Below are 19,177 nucleotides of genomic sequence, written 5' to 3' on the forward strand. Positions count from 1 at the left end.
GATCCCAGGACCCTGGGATCATGACCTGAGCCGAAGGCAGTCGCTTAACCAACTGAGCCACCCAGGCGCCCGGGTTTGAACTTTCATCTGAAGTTTTTACAGTGGCCATGTACTAGTTGTATCAGTTTTTCCCGTTTCTTAAAAAGCAGAGCAAGAATTATTTAACATTTTCAGACGAAGTACCTGTCCTCTAGGGCCAGCTCATTCTCACCATGAGGAGAATATTGCTCACACAACCATCTGGCTATGGTTGAAGTTCCAGCTCTAGCAGCAGCTCATTTGTCCCTGCTGAGCCATTCCTTCCCATTGTCCTTTTTGTGCTTGATGGCCTGCCTGTGTGGTGATGTGGCTATACCCACGGTGTAACCGTGAAACAGGCTGTGCTGGTTTATGTAGAGAGCAAATCTGTGGTGTTGGCCTCAAACTGAACAGGTCCCGAAAGTGATGTCATGTAGAGGAGTGATGAGCAAAGACCCTGTGAGCCACTCGGGGTCCGCCAAGCCAGGTAGGACTTACAACCTCACTTCAGAAATACGAAATTAACAGTGTAAAAGTTGATATCGTGATCCCGTAAAGGCACGAAAGTATGGGTGAGCTCATTCTCTGTTACTTACGCCAGTGTTTTCCAAACACAAGTCATGGCTATATCTTCCTTATGATTATTTCCGTATACGTGTACCATTATTATTTTTTAAATATCTTTCTTTAAATCACTCACTTTTAGAGCATATTTTTCCTAAAGTACAGCATAAATATACAGAGACCAGCAGGAACCTAAAAGTGTTCAGCTTCACAAATTATCAGAAGGTCAGTACATCTATGTAATCATCATCACACAGATCAAGAAATGATACCAGTAACCCACAGGTCCCTCTGCCAGATCTTTCCTCTGCAAAGGTGATCACTCTTGACTCCCCCTAACACCATAGATCGTTTTGCCTGTATTTGAACTTATAAATCATCTTTCTTGTTTTTCTGTAGTAGCATCATTTAAAAAGATTGCTTTGTGTCTACTATAAATAGAAAAATTTGTATTTTTCTCATACACATTTTAAAAATGATTTAAATAAAAAGTATTTGTATACTACCTGAAAAGCACTTCCTGTACCACCAGTCATATATACCGCGCTTAAGGGAACACTGACGTACAATTGCAGACATTTAAAATAGGAAGATAGAACTCAAGTCAAAGTTGAGGCTTTCATAACAATAAATACAACAGTATTTAGTTCTGCCATTAGTAATCTACATGTCATTCTTATGTAGATACCATGTACCCATCCACAGTTTGAACCTAGAAATTTTTTAAATGTATATTTGATATTTTTTTGCCAGATGTAACTCAGTCTGTTTTATTTTAGGCAGCGTTGTGATTTCTTATTAGGAAAATTGAAATACAAAGAGTTGATTTGTTCACTTGTTCTATTTTGGCAAAACTAGGATTTCAGGGAGTCTCCTCATCATTACCCAACCACCTGAATAAGAATATGCTCTCCGTAATAGTAACCTGCGCTTCCTTGTGGATCAGGAATTGAATAGAACTTTGTGAGGGATCAGCCAGACTGTGTTAGTTTCATTCCTCCAAAATATTTAAAAGACTATTTAATAATCTTAGTATTAAAGAATCACAAATATTTATAAGAAATATAAATTTTTTTTTTTTAAAGATTTTATTTATTTATTTGACAGAGAGAGACACAGCGAGAGAGGGAACACAAGCAGGGGGAGTGGGAGAGGGAGAAGCAGGCTCCCCGCAGAGCAGGGAGCCCGATGCGGGACTCGATCCCAGGACCCCGGGATCATGACCTGAGCTGAAGGCAGTTGCTTAACCAACTGAGCCACCCAGGCGCCCCAAGAAATATAAATATTTAAAAGAAAATGTTTCCAGCTGCCCTTGCCCTGTGGATCTCATTTATCCTACAATATTCTGATATTGATTATTGCACACAGCAGACAATCAGGAAGTACCTTTTAACTGAACGATTCTGCCCTTACTAGACTATAAACCCATGGAGGGCAGAGATCCTTTTGTGTTCAAGGTTCTCAGTCTATACATTGTGGTTTTAGTACATAGTAGTTGAATGAATGAGTGAAGTAAATGAACTTCCTGTTAGAAGGATTATATCTATGTAAACACATTTGACAAAGTGTTCCCTAGAAAAAGCAAATAAGAGGGGCTCTTGGGTGACTCATTCGGTTAAGCGTCTGCCTACGGCTCAGGTCATGATCCCAGGGTCCTGGGATTGAGTCCCACATCGGGCTCCTTGCTCAGTGGGAAGCCTGCTCCTCCCTCTCTCACTCCCCCTGCTTGTGTTCTCTCGTTCTCTCTCTCTCTGTCAAATAAATAAAATCTTAAAAAAAAAAAAAAAAGAAAGAAAAGAAAAAGTAAATGAGCTACTTCTAAGACATACTTACCTTAGTTTATTTAAAAAAAAATTTTTTTATTCTGATAGCTGTAGAGTGAAAACCTCTTCACAGTATTCTTCAGTAGGGATGTCGTCTCCGGTAACAGAAATTAACAGTCTTAAGATTCTCATGTTATTTTTCTAATGCAAATTTTAGGCAAGAGAACGCCTTGGAGGGGAATTCTGTTATTTGGGCCACCTGGAACAGGAAAGTCCTATTTAGCCAAAGCTGTAGCAACAGAAGCAAACAACTCCACGTTTTTTTTCAGTATCTTCCTCTGACCTTGTCTCAAAGTGGCTAGGTGAAAGTGAAAAGTAAGTAGTAAGTTGATTTTTTTTTTTTTTTAAGTTTCTCTCTGCCTGGTAATCATTATATCAGTCTATAAAGTAATAGGCTTATATCATTCATAGACATTCAGAGAAGTGACATAGTATAAGTATTCATTTCTGTGTCAGATCAGTCCCTAGTTTGAAATTCATTTCATAGGGAAAAGATAGCATATGTACAGTTACATATAGTATAGTTTAGTAAATCATAAACTGAGTCATCTAATTGTAGGATTCTTATTTTCTGGACCAAAACATGATTGGACTTTAGAGTTCTTAAAATACTGTATATATTCTATTTTAGTTTTTTTCATTAAGTCGTGTCATTTACTATTTTTTTAAGAAACTGAAAGCTTTTACTTATTTTTAGGCTAGTTAAGAACTTATTCCAACTTGCTAGAGAGAGTAAACCTTCCATTATCTTCATTGATGAAATTGATTCTCTGTGCGGCTCAAGAAGTGAAAATGAAAGCGAAGCTGCCCGTAGAATTAAGACGGAGTTCCTAGTTCAAATGCAAGGTAGGGGTACTGACTTCTAAAATAGTTTCTATTTATTTTATAACTGCTATTATCATAATAATGGAAAAAATTCAAGTCGAATTTCTCCATTTTAGCAGACTAAGTGTTCTCACTGTGCCATGTTTCATTCTGATTGTCCTGCACATGCACACAAAGTCTGCACCCCGTTGTAATCATCTGTAGGATTCTGGCATAAACAGTAAGGAGATGCGCATATTCACTTATAACCTACCAGGAACACTATCAGTAAAAGAATGTAGACTTCAAATGAAATCTTTTGAGAAGAATATGAATAGTATTTGTCCATAGTCTAGCAAATTTGATTCTTGGAAATATTTGCATCATATTTGAATAATGTGATATTTGATTAAATACAGTTTTTTCAGAGAGAGACTCTCAATATGAGGCACTTTATTAACATTAAAACACCACATTCTTAACAGAACATATAGATGAGGTTGAAAAGAACACTAAAATGACAAATTACTTAAAATATTACGTATTTTGATGCAGGCGTTGGTATAGACAATGATGGAATTTTGGTTCTGGGAGCTACAAATATACCCTGGGTTCTGGATTCTGCCATTAGAAGAAGGTATGATGATACAATGAAGATCTTATTTCTCACTGCAGATGTAACAAGTCAGTGACAGTTCCCTTTTTGTTCGTTGAAGAGGCATTCTGACAACTTTTCAGAATTTTTTTGATGTACTCTAACCCTGTTGCCCCCTGCGTTGGGGGAAGAGAGGCAGGCATTTGTTTGCTTACTTGCTTGCTATATTGAAGATACGAGATTTTCGTATACGGAATCTTTCACATTGGAAAATATATTACCTAATGCTTACTTTTAATTCTAATTAAGCTTAGTGTAAGGCACTGATGCTTCATGTACAAATGTAGCTTGGTATTTCAGTGGGAAACTTTCACATAAAATTTTAGCAAAATGACAATCATGTAAGTTAAAGTATGATAGATAACCAAGATATATTTCATTAAAAGTTTATGTCTATAATTTTTAAATTACATATTGAACTTGAGCTACAGGAAAGATATATGGACTCGTTACTTTTCATGCACACCGTTCCCTATTTCATTCATTGAATTTTGCATGGTAAAAATTAGCACCAGTTCTTGCCACTTTTATCCATTCACTTGATGGTTTGCCGGGATGCTAGGTTACCATCCAGTATTAAGAAAGGAGATCTGCTGGTTATTTTTGAAAAATGGCCTAATTCTAAACCCATCTCTAGAAATAATGGAAATTTAAAATTCTCATAGCCACAGAGAGTTACCTAAAGAACGAAGTCTTCACAGCCACTTAAATTTTCCCTTGTTGCTTCCTCCCTACCCAAATGCTGAAATTCTGAGAAGGCAAGCAAAGTTACTGTTAATAAAACAGTGTTTACTTATGAACTATTAGAATTATTTATTCTGAATGTACCCATTATAATAAAGTGGACATTTTGTGTATTATTAGATAATAATAAACATATAAACATATGTTTATTAGATAAGATTTTGCGTAGCTTTACCATTTTAAATTTAGAGAATTATTTTGCCCTCTCTTATTTCATATGATTAACCATATTAATCCCTGGATCAGGAGTTCAGAGTATGATTCTATGAGAAGCTAATCTTGTGGGACATATCATGTTGTGAATTCTAGACATTATAAACACTATGGCCAAAATAACCCAAAAATCATGTGAGAAAGATTAAATCACTCCAAACTGGTTCTCTGGCTATTTTGGTTTTACTTGTTAGTTGCTAATGTGTTCTGGATGTTTTCCCATTATTTAATGTAAATATACATGTTTAACTCTGACACAGTGGGCTCATTTAACTTAGTCAGCTTAGCTTTATGTAAATGAGAATATCTGAGCATCTCGTTTCTTCTTGAGAAATCTGAATTTTCAATTGAAATTAAATATGTGTAGTAATATTTTTGATGTAAATTTCTTTCGTTTTAAGATTTGAGAAACGAATTTATATTCCTTTGCCTGAGGCCCAGGCCCGAGCAGCGATGTTTAAACTGCACTTGGGGACCACTCAGAACAGTCTCACAAAAACAGACTTCCAAGAACTCGGGAAGAAAACGGACGGCTATTCGGGGGCAGACATAAGTGTCATTGTGCGCGATGCGCTGATGCAGCCTGTTAGAAAAGTGCAGTCAGCTACTCATTTTAAAAAGGTGAGGAGCTTTGTTCCATCCTTTCAGATACTTTTAAAGTCAGGTTTTGAGACCATCACTGATTTGTCTTTGAAGAATTTCAGGAAGGTTTCTGTTTTATATAATAAATAATGGGTTTATAGAATAAACATTTCCATTTCTTTGAAAATACATTCTCCCACAAAGTTTATTAATAGCTATTATTAATAGTCTTAATGTATTTTAAAATTTTTTATGCAGTGATTTTTGAAGTACTTATTATTTTGATGTAAGTATAGAAACTTTAAATATGTAGTTACCACTGATGTAACTAGAATATCCTCAAGCCGAATCTGGTGGATTTACACCTCATTAACAAAGTAAAAATACCAATAGCTGATATTTAAATTTTCACTGTGTTCTATTCTATATCTCACTATTTCATTTGTTCCTCACAAAAATTCTACAAGAGGTGCCTATTGCCACCTGTTGATCATTAATCTGAGACTCAGATGTTAACAGGATTAAACTGGGATTTGGCTGCTAACACGGTTTGCCAAGGTACAACCAGAGAGGTACAGACATGATTTTTCTCTAGGTCACATGTACTTCAGAATCTGAGTCCCCGCTTCCCATGCACTGTTTTGTCTGCATGAATGGGTTGAGCATATAGCATTTTGTAAAAAGACTGTGGTCTTGGGATGTCCAAGATATTTAAGTAACAGTGGGGTAGGTAATTTGTACCAACGCTGTTGCTGAGGACAGCAGTACCCAATATTACCATCAACATCGATTTGAAAATCCTGAAAAACGATTAGCAAACTTAATCCAGCAATATGACAAGACTGATGTATCATGACTAAGTTACATACGTATGTCTTGTCCCACAATGAAATAAGTTTTTAAAAAAATGATGAGCTTGAATTAAAACCTGAATTTAAAGCCGGACTCCACAACTTACTTGTTATATCTCCTTGAGCAAATTATATTACCCATTTAAGTCTTGTTTGTATCATCTCTACAGGAGACAGTAGCACTGCCTCCAAGTACAATTGTGGAAACGAAATGAAGTAGTTCTCGGAAAGCACTTGAGTAGCCCCGGGAAATAGCCCTTTCCTTCTGCAGCCACTTCATTACTGGGAGAAATATAGGAGGCTCAGGGTCAAGTTTATGTCCCAGCCATTGTATTTTCTTTTAAATTCTCTTTGCGTTTAGAAACTATTGATTGTTAGGAACTCAGTCCTTTCCTACCCAGAACTTTTCATTCGGTTCTCCATGTGACTGCCAGGGACAGCTTCTGTGACTGTGAAGCTGGGTCCTTCTTAGGAGGATAAAGGTGAAGCAGCCAAATGAATGTTAACATCTGGCCTCCTGCATCACCAGCTAGTAGATATCTCAGTGGCTCCATCTTTTACTCCCATTCTTAAGGCTGATTATTTCAATTAGCAAGAACAAGATTGCCTGTTTGTTTATTTATCAAATGTCTAAAGTACTACTCTGAGCCTAGAGATAAGTCAGAAAGTACTACAGTCAAACACAAAAATCCCTGCTGCTGAAATTTTTGTGGGGAAAGACAGACAATAAAATACACATAATAAGTAAAGCTAGAATGTTTATTTTTCTGTACCTGCCCTAATCCTGACGTAATATTTAAGATTGATCATTGTCAAATAAATATTAAATGTGAAAGCAGCCCCCAATTTAGCATAGATCTGTTGCCACCTATAAAATACTTGCATGTGCTCAGGCTCCCCGCCCACAGACCCCCGGAGGCCAGGGGCGCACGTGACTCTCGTCCCCTGTGTGAGGGGTGTGCCTCCCGCAGCCCAGGGCTCGGAAGGGGGACGCCCCAGGCTCGGGGCCACTGCTCTCGCTTTCTCGTTGTCGCAGACACCCTCCCAGGGGGCATCCCACAACCGGCGCAATGAGTGCCAATGAGGACCAAGAGATGGAACTGGAAGCTCTACGTTCTGTTTATGAAGGAGATGAAAGCTTCCGGGAATTAAGTCGAGTGTCATTTCAATACAGGATAGGTGAAAATGGTGATCCCAAAGCCTTCTTAATAGAGATTTCCTGGACAGAAACATACCCCAAACACTTCCAGTTATATCTATGAACGCTTTTTTGAACAACACCATATCATCTGCTGTAAAGCAGAGCATATTAGCCAAGTTACAGGAAGAAGTGGAGGTCAATCTCGGGACTGCCATGACCTACACATTGTTTGAAAATGCCAAGGACAGTAAGGAGCAGTTCATGAGAATCACCAGCCCATGAATTCTGTGATACCCATAAGCAGTTATCATCTCCGTTGAAACCCCTAATACAGCCCTACCAAGTAAGAAAAAAGAAAAAAAAGAACAGCTTTCAAAACCCCAGAAACGTAAGCTGGCAGATAAAACAGATCACAAAGGAGAACTGCCTCGAGGATGGAACTGGGTTGATGTGGTGAAGCATTTAAGCAAACTGGCTCTAAAGATGATGAATAGTACTTGGAATTGAAGACAAGGGAAGAACATCCTTTAAGAAGTAAACTGGGTTCAAAATCCTTCATTACTCTTTTCTGGTATTGAGGTGTCTTTTTATAAAACAGAATTCTTTTGTATGTTTCTTACGTAAAAAACGTTTTAAGCTGGAAGTTCATGAAGAGATCTGGTTGTATTAAATTATTTTCACAAACTTGCCTTAATAAAAGGTGAAATGTTAAAAAAAAATACTCGCATGTGACTCTGAGTCACAAAGTTTTGTCTCTGGGTGTTATTAAAATTTTATTTTAGGGCGCCTGGGTGGCTCGGTTGGGCGACTGCCTTCGGCTCAGGTCATGATCCTGGAGTCCCGGGATCGGGTCCCACATCGGGCTCCCTGCTCAGCGGGGGGTCTGCTTCTCCCTCTGACCCTCTTCCCTCTCGTGCTCTCTGTCTTACATTCTGTCTCTCAAATAAATAAATAAAATATTTTAAAAAAAATTTATTTTAAATCAGTTATGAATCTCAAAATAAGCACTGAAATTACACTTAGCATTTAATTTTGTACTTATTTTTAAAGAAGGAATTTTTGTTGAGAAAGAAAGATTCAGTGATTTCACACTTATAAATCTTCCAAATATCACAGAACTTTCTCAGTTTTGGAAAATAGAGAAAACTTGAGAGACTTATTGAGGATGCCTCTTTTGTGGACTCTAAGACCATTTAATAGGCATTAGAGAAAAGAGAACTTTTAACCACAGATGTTTCTTTTTTTTTTTCTTTTAATTTTAACTCCTTTTCTCCTTTGATCATGTAAGTAATATAGGAAATTTCAAAATACAGGAAAGCAACAGGAAAAAAATCAAAACCAAACAAAATCTATCCTGTCACCCAAAGATAACTACATTTTGTTGTATATTCATGTTTATTTTTAGAAGTAAACATTTTAACAAAGTACAGAATAGTACATTTTCAAATGTCTTGATAATGGCCTAAATCTTAGTTAATTTGTTCAAGTAAATATTTCAGATTACTTTTTATTCCAGGTGCGCGGACCTTCACGAGATGATCCCAACAAAATAGTAGATGACCTGCTAACACCCTGTTCTCCCGGTGACCCTGGTGCCATTGAAATGACATGGATGGACGTTCCTGGGGATAAACTTTTGGAGCCAATTGTTTGCATGGTTTGACATTTTAAAAAATTTGAAACATTACAGTTTGTCATTTGTGAGACAAAGATAAACATTTTTAGTTATATAAGATGAGCTAGAAAATATCAGTATGATCAAGCATGTTTATGTAATACTACTCAAAAAGTTGTGAAGTTAATTGAACTTAAAATATAAAAAATAATTATCTTTAAAATAGTTACTTGGGCTTTAAGAAAAATTTTAAGTGAAAAAGTTTTTTTTCAAAAAACAGGTTTCTAAGCTTTTATAGGTCTTATGGCTGGGATACTATCAACGGAATACTTATTTATATGGCATAAATTATTGTCAAGACTTGACCAAAAAGTAAAATTGGTGAAATTTCTTTTCTGAATCTTAAGATTTTATAAAATATCCAGAAACCTTAATGCATCTATCATGGTAATCATAATGGTGTTTTTCTGTTTTACTTCAAGTTTTGTAGAAAATTTAATGTAGTGCTTGAAAAAAAAAGTCCTGAAACCAAATTTTTATGATAAAAAAATTACATTTCTATAGTTTATATTGGAGGGATTTATAATTCTTAAGACTTATTTTGTAAGGTATAGGAAGCTTACTGTGAAAAGCTACATTTATTATTTTTATGTTTTCTTATTGGTGCATGCTCAGTTTTTTAAAAATCTGCTTCAGTTACAGATTTTCAAAGAGCTTTATGTCAGAATTAACAGTAACTTCCAGAGGAGAAACTTATTTATGCGATATGTACACGTAGACCTATAGACATACACGTACCTCTATAAGTACATAGTATGTATATAGATATATTTACGTGTTAATTATGCTTCTCCGAGAAGTTATTCAGAAACCCTTTTTTGTTTCAGTCCTTGCTATGTTATTTTTTTTTAAGATTTACTTATTTATTTTAAAGAGAAGTGTGAGTGTGGGTGGGGATTGGGGGAGAGGGAGAGAGAGAATCTCAAGCAGACTCCCTGCTGAGTGTGGAACCCATCATGGGGATCCCTGAGATCATGACCTGAGCCGAAATCAAGAGTCGGATGCTCAACCAACTGAGCCACTCAGGTGCCCCCCTATGTTATTTTTTATAAAGATTTTGTTCTTTGACCATTTTTCATACTGTTTTATAAGAGACATAGCCCAGAAGTTAATCTTTTAATGAATCCCTGATGTTAGCCTATTTTCTTCCCATTTTGATCATAATTTTAATTAATAGTTAAAAATTCTGGGGGCGCCTGGGTGTCTTGGTCAGTTAAGTGTCTGCCTTTGGCTCGGGTCATGATCTTGGGCTCCCTGCTTCGCGGGGAGTCTGCTTCTCCCTCTCGCTCTACCCTCCCTCCCACTGGTACTCTCTTGTCCCTCTCTTTCTCTCTCAAATAAATAAATAAAATATTTTTTAAAAAATTCTGATTAGTTGGTTTTAATTAAATGGTGTTGTGTTTCACATAAGTATAAGTGAATAACTTCTGTAAGTGAATGACTAAATTCATTTTGAACTGCACTTGGTGAACTCTCTTGTTTTAAGAAAAAAACAGATAAGACCAGAAAAGAGATCAGGGACATATTTTGGAAGGCCTTGATCTTCAAGCGAAAAGGATTATACTCCTGATAGGTAATGGGAGCCATCAAAAGTTGTGGTCAGGACTAGGCAAGCAGCTTAAAGTTACTGTGCAAAGGAAGAGCAGGATCAAAGATGTCCTTTAGAAGGAATAAGAGTTTATTGTTGGTAACTTACGGCACACTGCAAATACTTAGATTTAACCTCAGGTGCAAAGTTAGTTAATAATAATACAATGATTTTTATTTGATTAAATCTATTACTAATACTCCTCCCTTCTTTTTCCCTGACAGTCGGATATGTTACGGTCACTATCTAACACAAAACCCACAGTCAATGAACATGACTTGTTGAAATTAAAGAAGTTTACAGAAGATTTTGGCCAAGAAGGCTAAACCAAAGACAACGAGGAAGACATTTACCATGTGTGTTCTTTATTTCGTAGGTACTTTTGCCTTTCTTGGATGGCATTCAGATTATTTCCAGTAAAACTCTTTTACCACAGGGAAATACAGATCTCACTCCAGAGTTCCTTTAATTTTATATGTATTTTTGCTCCATTACCAGTTAAATGCTCCTGTTAACAAAAATTATAAAATAATGGATAATAAGGAAACGAGTGATACATGAATGGCAAAAAATAGGAATTACCCAGTTAAGAGGAGGACTAACATTGATTGAGATACCAATATTTGGAATTGATGGTATTTGCAAAGAGCATTTCTTTTTTTCTTTTTCTTTTTTTTTCTTTTTTACCAAAATGAAATAGGGCTTATTTTATATTTTGAAAAACAATTCTTAGGCATAATTCTCATCAATGTAAAATTTATTTACTTAATTAAAAAATTTTAAATAACAGAATATTCTCAGGAATGGGCAATAAAACAGCAAAGAGCACTGTGATTGGGCTTGAAAGATTCTGAATTGTGTTCTAGCCAAGTCTCATTGATTTTTGATAGGCTAACATTTTTCTTTGTGTAGATTTCAATAATTTCTTTAAAAGCAACAAGCTTCTATAATTAAATAATACCTTTCACTGTGCAGTCTCAAAAGAAAGACTTTCTAAATTGGTATTGTCTTCATCTTGAAGAAGAAAATTGTCTATTTCAGTATCTTTTTGTAGGAAGATTGACCAAAACAGATGGCAAATAAATACATACTTTTTAAATAATTCTGTCATGAAATACTATAAGGGAACTTTTGCTAAAAGGAATGGCCTCCCTTTGAATTATGGGAAGTTTGTGGGTGTGTGTGTGTACATATATATATATATAGACATAATTTTTTTTTTTTTTTTTTAATATAGGCTACCAAGGGTCTTGTCTTTTACCTTTTAAGTCCAGGGAACAGTTTGTCCTTGCCACATATATGTTATCAGGTGTAATGCTTGTGAAGCTTTAGAAATGAGCTAATGTCTCATTAAATAATAAAATACAAACATGATTATGTTACTTTAATATCTCCAAATAAATCTGAAGGTGTATGTTACACACTTTAGCATCAACACTAAGTTGTGCCTTGTGCATTTGCATTGGCTATATATGCAAAAGGATGATTAAATTAGCTGGAATGAGGTTGGTTCCTTAATTACTATAAAGTTCTACCTTGCAAATACTATAGAATAACTTGCATTTTAAAGTATATTTGCACATTTTATGTATAATGCTCTATCGTTGCCTTTGGGTTTTCTGTACAGATTGTTTTTGTTGATACTAAATGGAAATCATAGGCCTGAAATACGCTGTTCTTATGTGAAGTAAATTGACATAACCTACTATTGGCTGTATTCTGTGTATGCTTCTTTATTTTGGGATCTTTTGTATAGGAGAAAATATTATCTAAATTGATTAGATCAAAGATATCATTAGAAATTATTGAGAATGTATACGTGAAAAATTGTTTTTCAACTTTAATGTGAGGGTTGGGAGTTAACTTGGCAGGCTAACAGTTCTTTGTGGCTGCCTTATAAAATAATTTATATGCTTTATCAGCCTCAGAATTATACAGTATTGCTATTATATCATTAGGCGAATTCACATAATTACATAATAGTTGAAATTCAGAATTTTTTGTAAATCCAGAATTTGTTTTGAGGAGGTATTTTACTTAATTTGACAAAATACGTGACCTGATAGTAAGTATAGTGTTGATGATAAATGGGTACTCTATCACACTTAATTCTTACATGTGCTTAGAGAAGTGTATCTCAGTATCCATATCACTTCCAGCCATGGCTCTGTTTTCTGTATTACATCTACATTTTTTACATTTCTGATTCTAATCCTGTTTCTGGAATCAAATAATTTTAGACTTATTCTGAAATGGTAGTATATAGGCCATATCCCATGAGTTCTTTAGGGACAGATAAGTACTCACAATGTTCAGGCTCTGTCTGAACTTGGACTATTATGAAATTTTGGGTAGATGGTTTCTGAGGCTACTTGGAGTACCTCTGTGAGCTATACCCTAGATGTTGAGGAACACTTTTTTTTCCTCAGCCTGGAAGCCATAGGAGTCTTAATAAAAAGAATTTCAATAGAAAATGAACTTTTGAGTTTCTTGATAGCATGCAGAAAAACAGAATGAGTATATATATTTGATTATTAATGTGCAGGACCATCCGGCCACTTGGCCCTGGCACTGGTAAGGAGTGGAGGCGCACCTCTGTAACGCCGTAGCTGCGGATGTTGCTTGACGCTGTTGCAGATGGAACAACAGCGAGTGCCCAGCACAGACACTGGTTTCACCTCACCTTTGTGAGCTCTCATAGCTATGTGTCGTGTGCTTTCCTGCCTCCATACCTTCCTTTACCGCCTTCTGTTACTGTACTACACTGTCCTTTCTTTGCTGCTCCAAATCCCATTACTTCCACTAAGACCTAGCTCGTGGCCTGTATCGTCTCTGCCAGGAAGAATTCCTAAACTACCCCCAGTCCTACCTTTGGCTTCCTAGATTCTCTGTGAGGCTTTTTATAAAATAGATCATTTGAAGCGACTTTGTTCTTGCTGGTCTCGTGAAATGATCAATTTCAGTCTTGGTTACTGGGGACTAAAATCAGAGGTAGGCCAGGACTGGCTCCTGTTGGCTTAGGAGAACCAGTGCCCATCTCTTCGTACCTGTGAGTTCCGTGAGCTCGTTTTGGCAGCTTGAAATCTGCTACGGGGGGAGGATTCGTGCCACAGAAATCAAATTGCAGTTAGCGTGGTGCACACAAAACCGAGTCTGTCTGTAATTGAGAAATTAATATTAGTTACTGCATTTACAGAAGTTACATTTTTAGAGTCATAAAAAGCATTTGATAAAATCCAGTACCTATTTATGATTTTTTTTTTAAAAACTTTACAAACTAGGAATAGAAGGGAGCTTCTTAATAAAGGACATCTGCCAAAAAATAAGAAAAAGAAAAAGCAGCACTGTAGCAGGCATCATACTTCATTGTGAATTACGGAAAACTTGACTCCCCGGCTATCACTACTTCTCTTCAACCTTGGACAGGAAATTCTAAGTTTAGGGATTAAAAAGGAAGAAACAAAATTGTTATTCTCAGATAACATTGTATATGTAGGAAATCCAAATTAATATAAACAACTTAGAACTTGAATTTAATAAGATTACAGGACGCAAAGTTAATAAAATCATGGTGGTTATCTGAGCAACAATTAGGAATTGAAATTACAAAAACAATACCAATTATAATAGTATCAGCATCAGATACCTCAAAATAAGTCTGAAATATATGCAGACCTTCACATAAAAAACTAGGATACGTTACAAACAAAGGAAAACCCGAGTGAGTAGGGAGATGTTCATGAGTCAGAAGACTGTTAGCAAAGTATCCATTCTAACTGAGTTGATTCTAGACTTAATGTAATCTCAAATCTGGATCTGGGTGATATGTAGATCACTCTGTACATCTATGTATGTATTCTATATCTCCAAAAACGAAAATAGATGCTTAATTTATTGATTAAAAAGAAAAAATATTTTATAGTTTGAATCCATTTTTATAATAGTGTATTTCTCCTAGCTGTATGTTTTTTGTCCATTTATCTATATAATCATTCACCCAGATATCTGTACATATACATAGAAACAAATTATTTTCACCTTATGTTCATTTTATTATTTGTGGGTAGTGAGATTTGGGTTGATTTTTTTTTTTTTTTTAATTTTCTCTACCTCTTTTATCTTCAGGTAGATTTTCAGATGTCACCTTTTCAGTGAGACATTCCCTGGTCATCCTATTTAAAATTTGCAATCCCTCCTGATGCTCCTTATACCCATTCCCTGCTTTATTTTCTTCTGTAGCACTTATCATGTAACCTGCTGTATAGTTTACTATTTTTCTTATTTGTAATTTTTCTTACTAACATGTATGTTCTGTGAGAACTGGGATTTTCTTGTCTGTCTTTTTTTTCTCTCTCTCTCTCTCTCTTTCTGCTGTATCTCAGTATCTGGAACAGTGCCTGGTGCCTGATGGTGCTCAATAAATATTTATTGAGTGAATGGAATCTTTGTATGTTTTTCTCAGTTTGAATACTTTACAATAAGCATGTATTATTTTTGCCCCTCTCCCACGTTTTTACTTTAAAAAAAAAGAAAATTAGGAATGAAAACAAATACATCAAGAAATTAACGGTGGCTAAATCTGGGTGGTAGCAGTATGGATGCTTGTTAATTTTTCCTTTGTTTTCATCTTTAAATATTTTAATTTCCCAAAATAAGCAAAAGTTTTTAGGGAAGAATTAACAGTTGGGCTGAGAGCTGATCACAGGAATTTGTCTCCCCCTTTTGGAGCCCTATAAAATAACAGAACAGCTTTTAAGAAGAGAGTGAAAAAATAGGACAGCATAGATAATTCTTCAAACAAATGGACTTTGGAAGAGTGCTGTTCATCCAAACTGCCTTCCTGATTTGGGGAATGCCCCTAGCCTCCCACTACAGAACCAAAGTGGGGACATCCTGTTTCTTCAGCACGAGGCAGCCATCACAGGGACACCTGACTAGCTGTGGTTAATCAGGTGCTGCCATCCAGGTCCGTCTATCTTGAGCACCACAAAGATGTCAGGACATTAAAAACAGGGTCATAGCAGCATCAATAGCATCTGACCCGATGGGAATCTCGTAGCTTGTGGCGGGACAGCTAATTACATTATGGTCTGTGATCCCATGGAATGAAGTGCCCAGCGAGGACAAGACATTGGGGAACTCCTTCGTAGCTGCTGTAGAACAAAATGAAGGCATGAGAACTTCAAGGACTGCTAGTTGAGGTCAGGGCAGGAAGAGAAACCCAGGGATCTTCTATGACTATAAACATTTCTTGCATTCACAGTACTAAAATAGCCAAGTGAAACTTAATACATGATTGTGCAGTTACCAAGTGTTATCAGTTGAATCCAGATTCCATTTTGTGGGGATTTTGTGTTTTTACCGTGAAGGTAAGGAAGTTTGGGAGGCAAAGAGCAGGGTGCATAGTATTGGGATGTGTATATTTATGAGGATTTGAAGGATTCTGAGTCTCAGGACATAACCTGGAGCACTGTGGATGGGAATGGAGTATTTTGGTGATCAGTCAAGAAAAGGAGAGCCTAGTTTCAGAAATGATCAAATCTTATTGATGTGGGTTCAGTCAACAGAGACTCTGAATTTAGTACTTTGGTTTGAGCTACTGGGAGTGGTTTTAATTGTTCGGTTGGTTGAAGAAACAATTTGACAATCGACCCACTCGGAAGTCCCTTAAATATATAATGTAAAAGGAAGAACCCAGTATCTTTAGGGAATAGAAATGCTGGAGTGGATTCACCTTGTAAGAACCTTCCCAAGGCTTCACTGTTCCCAGAGAAGATCCATAACCCAGTCCCTTAACCGAGCCTTTGAGAGGTGAAAGAAATGCATTCCCAGTTATTTTACTGGCTCTTTGATTTCATCGGAGCTGGAAAGATCCTTTGGTTGCAGAAGTCAAGTAATGTCAATTAACCATTACAATCCAAGTGGACTTGGTCAGCACATGAGGTAATAGAGCTGGCATGACAGAATGATCTTCACCTCAGAGATCATAAGCAATAATTCGGTGATGCTGGGGTCCTTGGGACCAAAGTAAATGAAGTAAATGCTACTTCATTAGTATAACCAAAAAACTCCCCAAGTCTGGCCTCCAACAAGAGGCCTGACCATCATGGCTTAAAGCACTATTTTTCTCCCTTGATTTCTGTGGATCAGGAGCTCACAGGGTCTAGCTAGGAGCCATGTGCACAGTTGCGATCGGAGAGGGGCTGGGGCTGGGGCTGGAATAGCAGAGCGCTGAAACGGCCGGGGGCAGCGGGACAGCTCCATGAAGTCTCAGGGCCTCTCCAAGCAGTGTCTGCATGGGCTGGTGGGGGCTTCCACACAGCATGGCAGCCCCGGGGCGGTCAGGATGAAGGCTTCAAGATCCAAGTATCCCAGAGAGGTAGAAACTATATTCCCTTTAGTGGTGGTCTCAGAAGTCGCAGTGCGTCACCTCTGCCATACTCTACTGGTTGAAACAGTCACAAAAGCCCTCCAGTTTCAAGGGGAGAGGATATAGATCCCACCTGTCACTGGGACACAAGGGAACACTGTGAAAAAGGCATTTGAGTTGAAAGATATCGTGGCCGTTTTTCAAAAAAAAAGATCTACAAGAACCAAACCTAATTACCCCTGGTGGAGCTGAGGGTTTGAGGGTCAGGAACTGCTGATTTATATAACCGGTCCACTCTACTGTTTGCTTTTATAACCATGGGCAGTTACTCTTTTGATTAAAAAATGAAATGAGGGGCGCCTGGGTGGCTCAGTCGTTAAGCGTCTGCCTTCGGCTCAGGTCATGATCCCGGGGCCCTGGGATCGAGCCCCGCATCGGGCTCCCTGCTTCTCCCTCTCCCACTCCCCCTGCTTGTGTTCCCTCTCTCGCTGTGTCTCTCTCTGTCAAATAAATAAATAAAATTTAAAAAAAAAATGAAAAAACATCAAAATCACCAAAAGACAAAGCAATTGCATGGTTAAAAAAATTATCAGAAACCATGTAAGATAATATGCATGAAGAAAAAAAGTAGGGGTATGACAGAAGTCTCATTTCGCTTAGAATTTATACATACTTGGCTTCGCCTCTAATGTGCTTGCCCTCAAGAAACATATAGTTCAGCTAAACAGACAAATGAATCAGCAATTAGAGCACAACGCTTTTGAGTTCAGTGACAGATATGCGTGGGGGACCATGCAACTATGGAGGACGAGCATTGAAAGAAGACTAGAAGTAGAGGGGCAGAGAACCTTATTTGCCGTCCTTGGGGGGTGAATATTCCAACTTTTTATTCTGAAACAAATAATGGGAAAGATTAAGCATTCATTCACCCTTCATTCTTAGGAGGAAGAGTAATTTATACCAAGTTGAGAGAAAGCTAGTGCTTTTCCTCTCTCCCTCTTCCTCTCTCCCCTTTCTTCCCTCCCTCTCTCTCTCTCTGCTGTAGAGAGAACAGCAGAATGTAACCAATTTTCATTGGCAACCCCAATGAAATAATTGACCCAGGCAAATATCAATGGATGCTAAAACTATCACATGAAACACAGAATATTTACCCAGCATTTGTTTCCTATGTTTCCTGAATGACAAACCACTCAAGATCAATGTCAGCTTAAAATACCATTTATTTTTTTTCTCATGACTGCAAATTAGGCAGAGCTCCATGGAGAGGGCTTGCCTCTGCTTCACGTGGTTTTGGCTCAGGCGGCTTGACCTGGGCTGAAGAATTCAAGATGGCTTCACTCCTATCTCCAGTGCCTCCAGCTGGGCTGGGGGGACCTCTCTCCTCTTTGTGGTCTCTTATCGTTCCGTAGTCCAGCCTGAGTTTCTTTACTTGGCAGCTTGAACCCAAGAGGGCAAAAAGAGCAGCTACAAGGCCTCTTAAGGCCTAGGGCCCAAAATAAGGATAAACCACTTCCACCACCCTATAATTAGTTAAACTGACTTACAAGGCCAGTCCAGATTCAAGGGATGAAAAAGATTTCTACCTCTTTTTTTTTTTTTTTTTTTAAGTTTTTGTTTTTTTATTTGAAAAGAGAGTACAAGCAGGGGGAAGGGCAGAAGAAGAGGGAGAAGCAGGCTCCCCACTGAGAAGGAAGCCCGACGCGGGGCTCAATCCCAGGACCCTGGGATCATGACCTGAGCCGAAGGCAGATGCCTAATGACTGAGCCACTCAGGCGCCCCGGATTTCTACCTCTTGATGGGAGGAGCAGAACATGCTAACAGAAATAGGAGGAATTATTGGTGACAATCTGCCAACATTTCATGGTGTCCCTCCCAGATGACCTGCTGATTACAGAGGGGAATGTGGCCTTTACAATGGAGAGGTACGCTTGTCACCACCTTACCCAAGAAGTCCAATTAAATTGAGTATCACTTGTAGCAGACAAACTGACATGAGCTGCTGGGTAGGATGCAATACAAAATAGGCGTATGAGGGCGCCTGGGTGGCTCAGTTGGTTAAGCGACTGCCTTCGGCTCAGGTCATGATCCCGGAGTCCCGGGATCGAGTCCCGCATCGGGCTCCCTGCTCGGCAGGGAGTCTGCTTC

The 19,177-nt window shown here is 37.7% G+C and overlaps 1 protein-coding gene and 1 pseudogene across 1 annotated transcript in view; both read left to right on the forward strand.

The window, feature by feature from the left end:
- VPS4B (vacuolar protein sorting 4 homolog B) overlaps positions 1 to 12,366 on the forward strand; it is a 28,718-nt gene extending 16,352 nt beyond the window's left edge. The window contains 7 exon segments of the mRNA XM_021686147.2: positions 2,563 to 2,663; positions 2,665 to 2,720; positions 3,103 to 3,251; positions 3,765 to 3,846; positions 5,223 to 5,442; positions 8,912 to 9,052; positions 10,883 to 12,366. Of these exon segments, the coding sequence (XP_021541822.1) occupies positions 2,563 to 2,663; positions 2,665 to 2,720; positions 3,103 to 3,251; positions 3,765 to 3,846; positions 5,223 to 5,442; positions 8,912 to 9,052; positions 10,883 to 10,984 (851 nt within the window). The 3' untranslated portion in view covers positions 10,985 to 12,366.
- LOC110576895 lies at positions 7,221 to 7,889 on the forward strand (annotated as a pseudogene).
- Positions 12,367 to 19,177: the final 6,811 nt, after the last annotated feature.

This window comes from Neomonachus schauinslandi, chromosome 14, assembly GCF_002201575.2.
Source record: "Neomonachus schauinslandi chromosome 14, ASM220157v2, whole genome shotgun sequence".
NCBI classification, from domain to species: domain Eukaryota; kingdom Metazoa; phylum Chordata; class Mammalia; order Carnivora; family Phocidae; genus Neomonachus; species Neomonachus schauinslandi.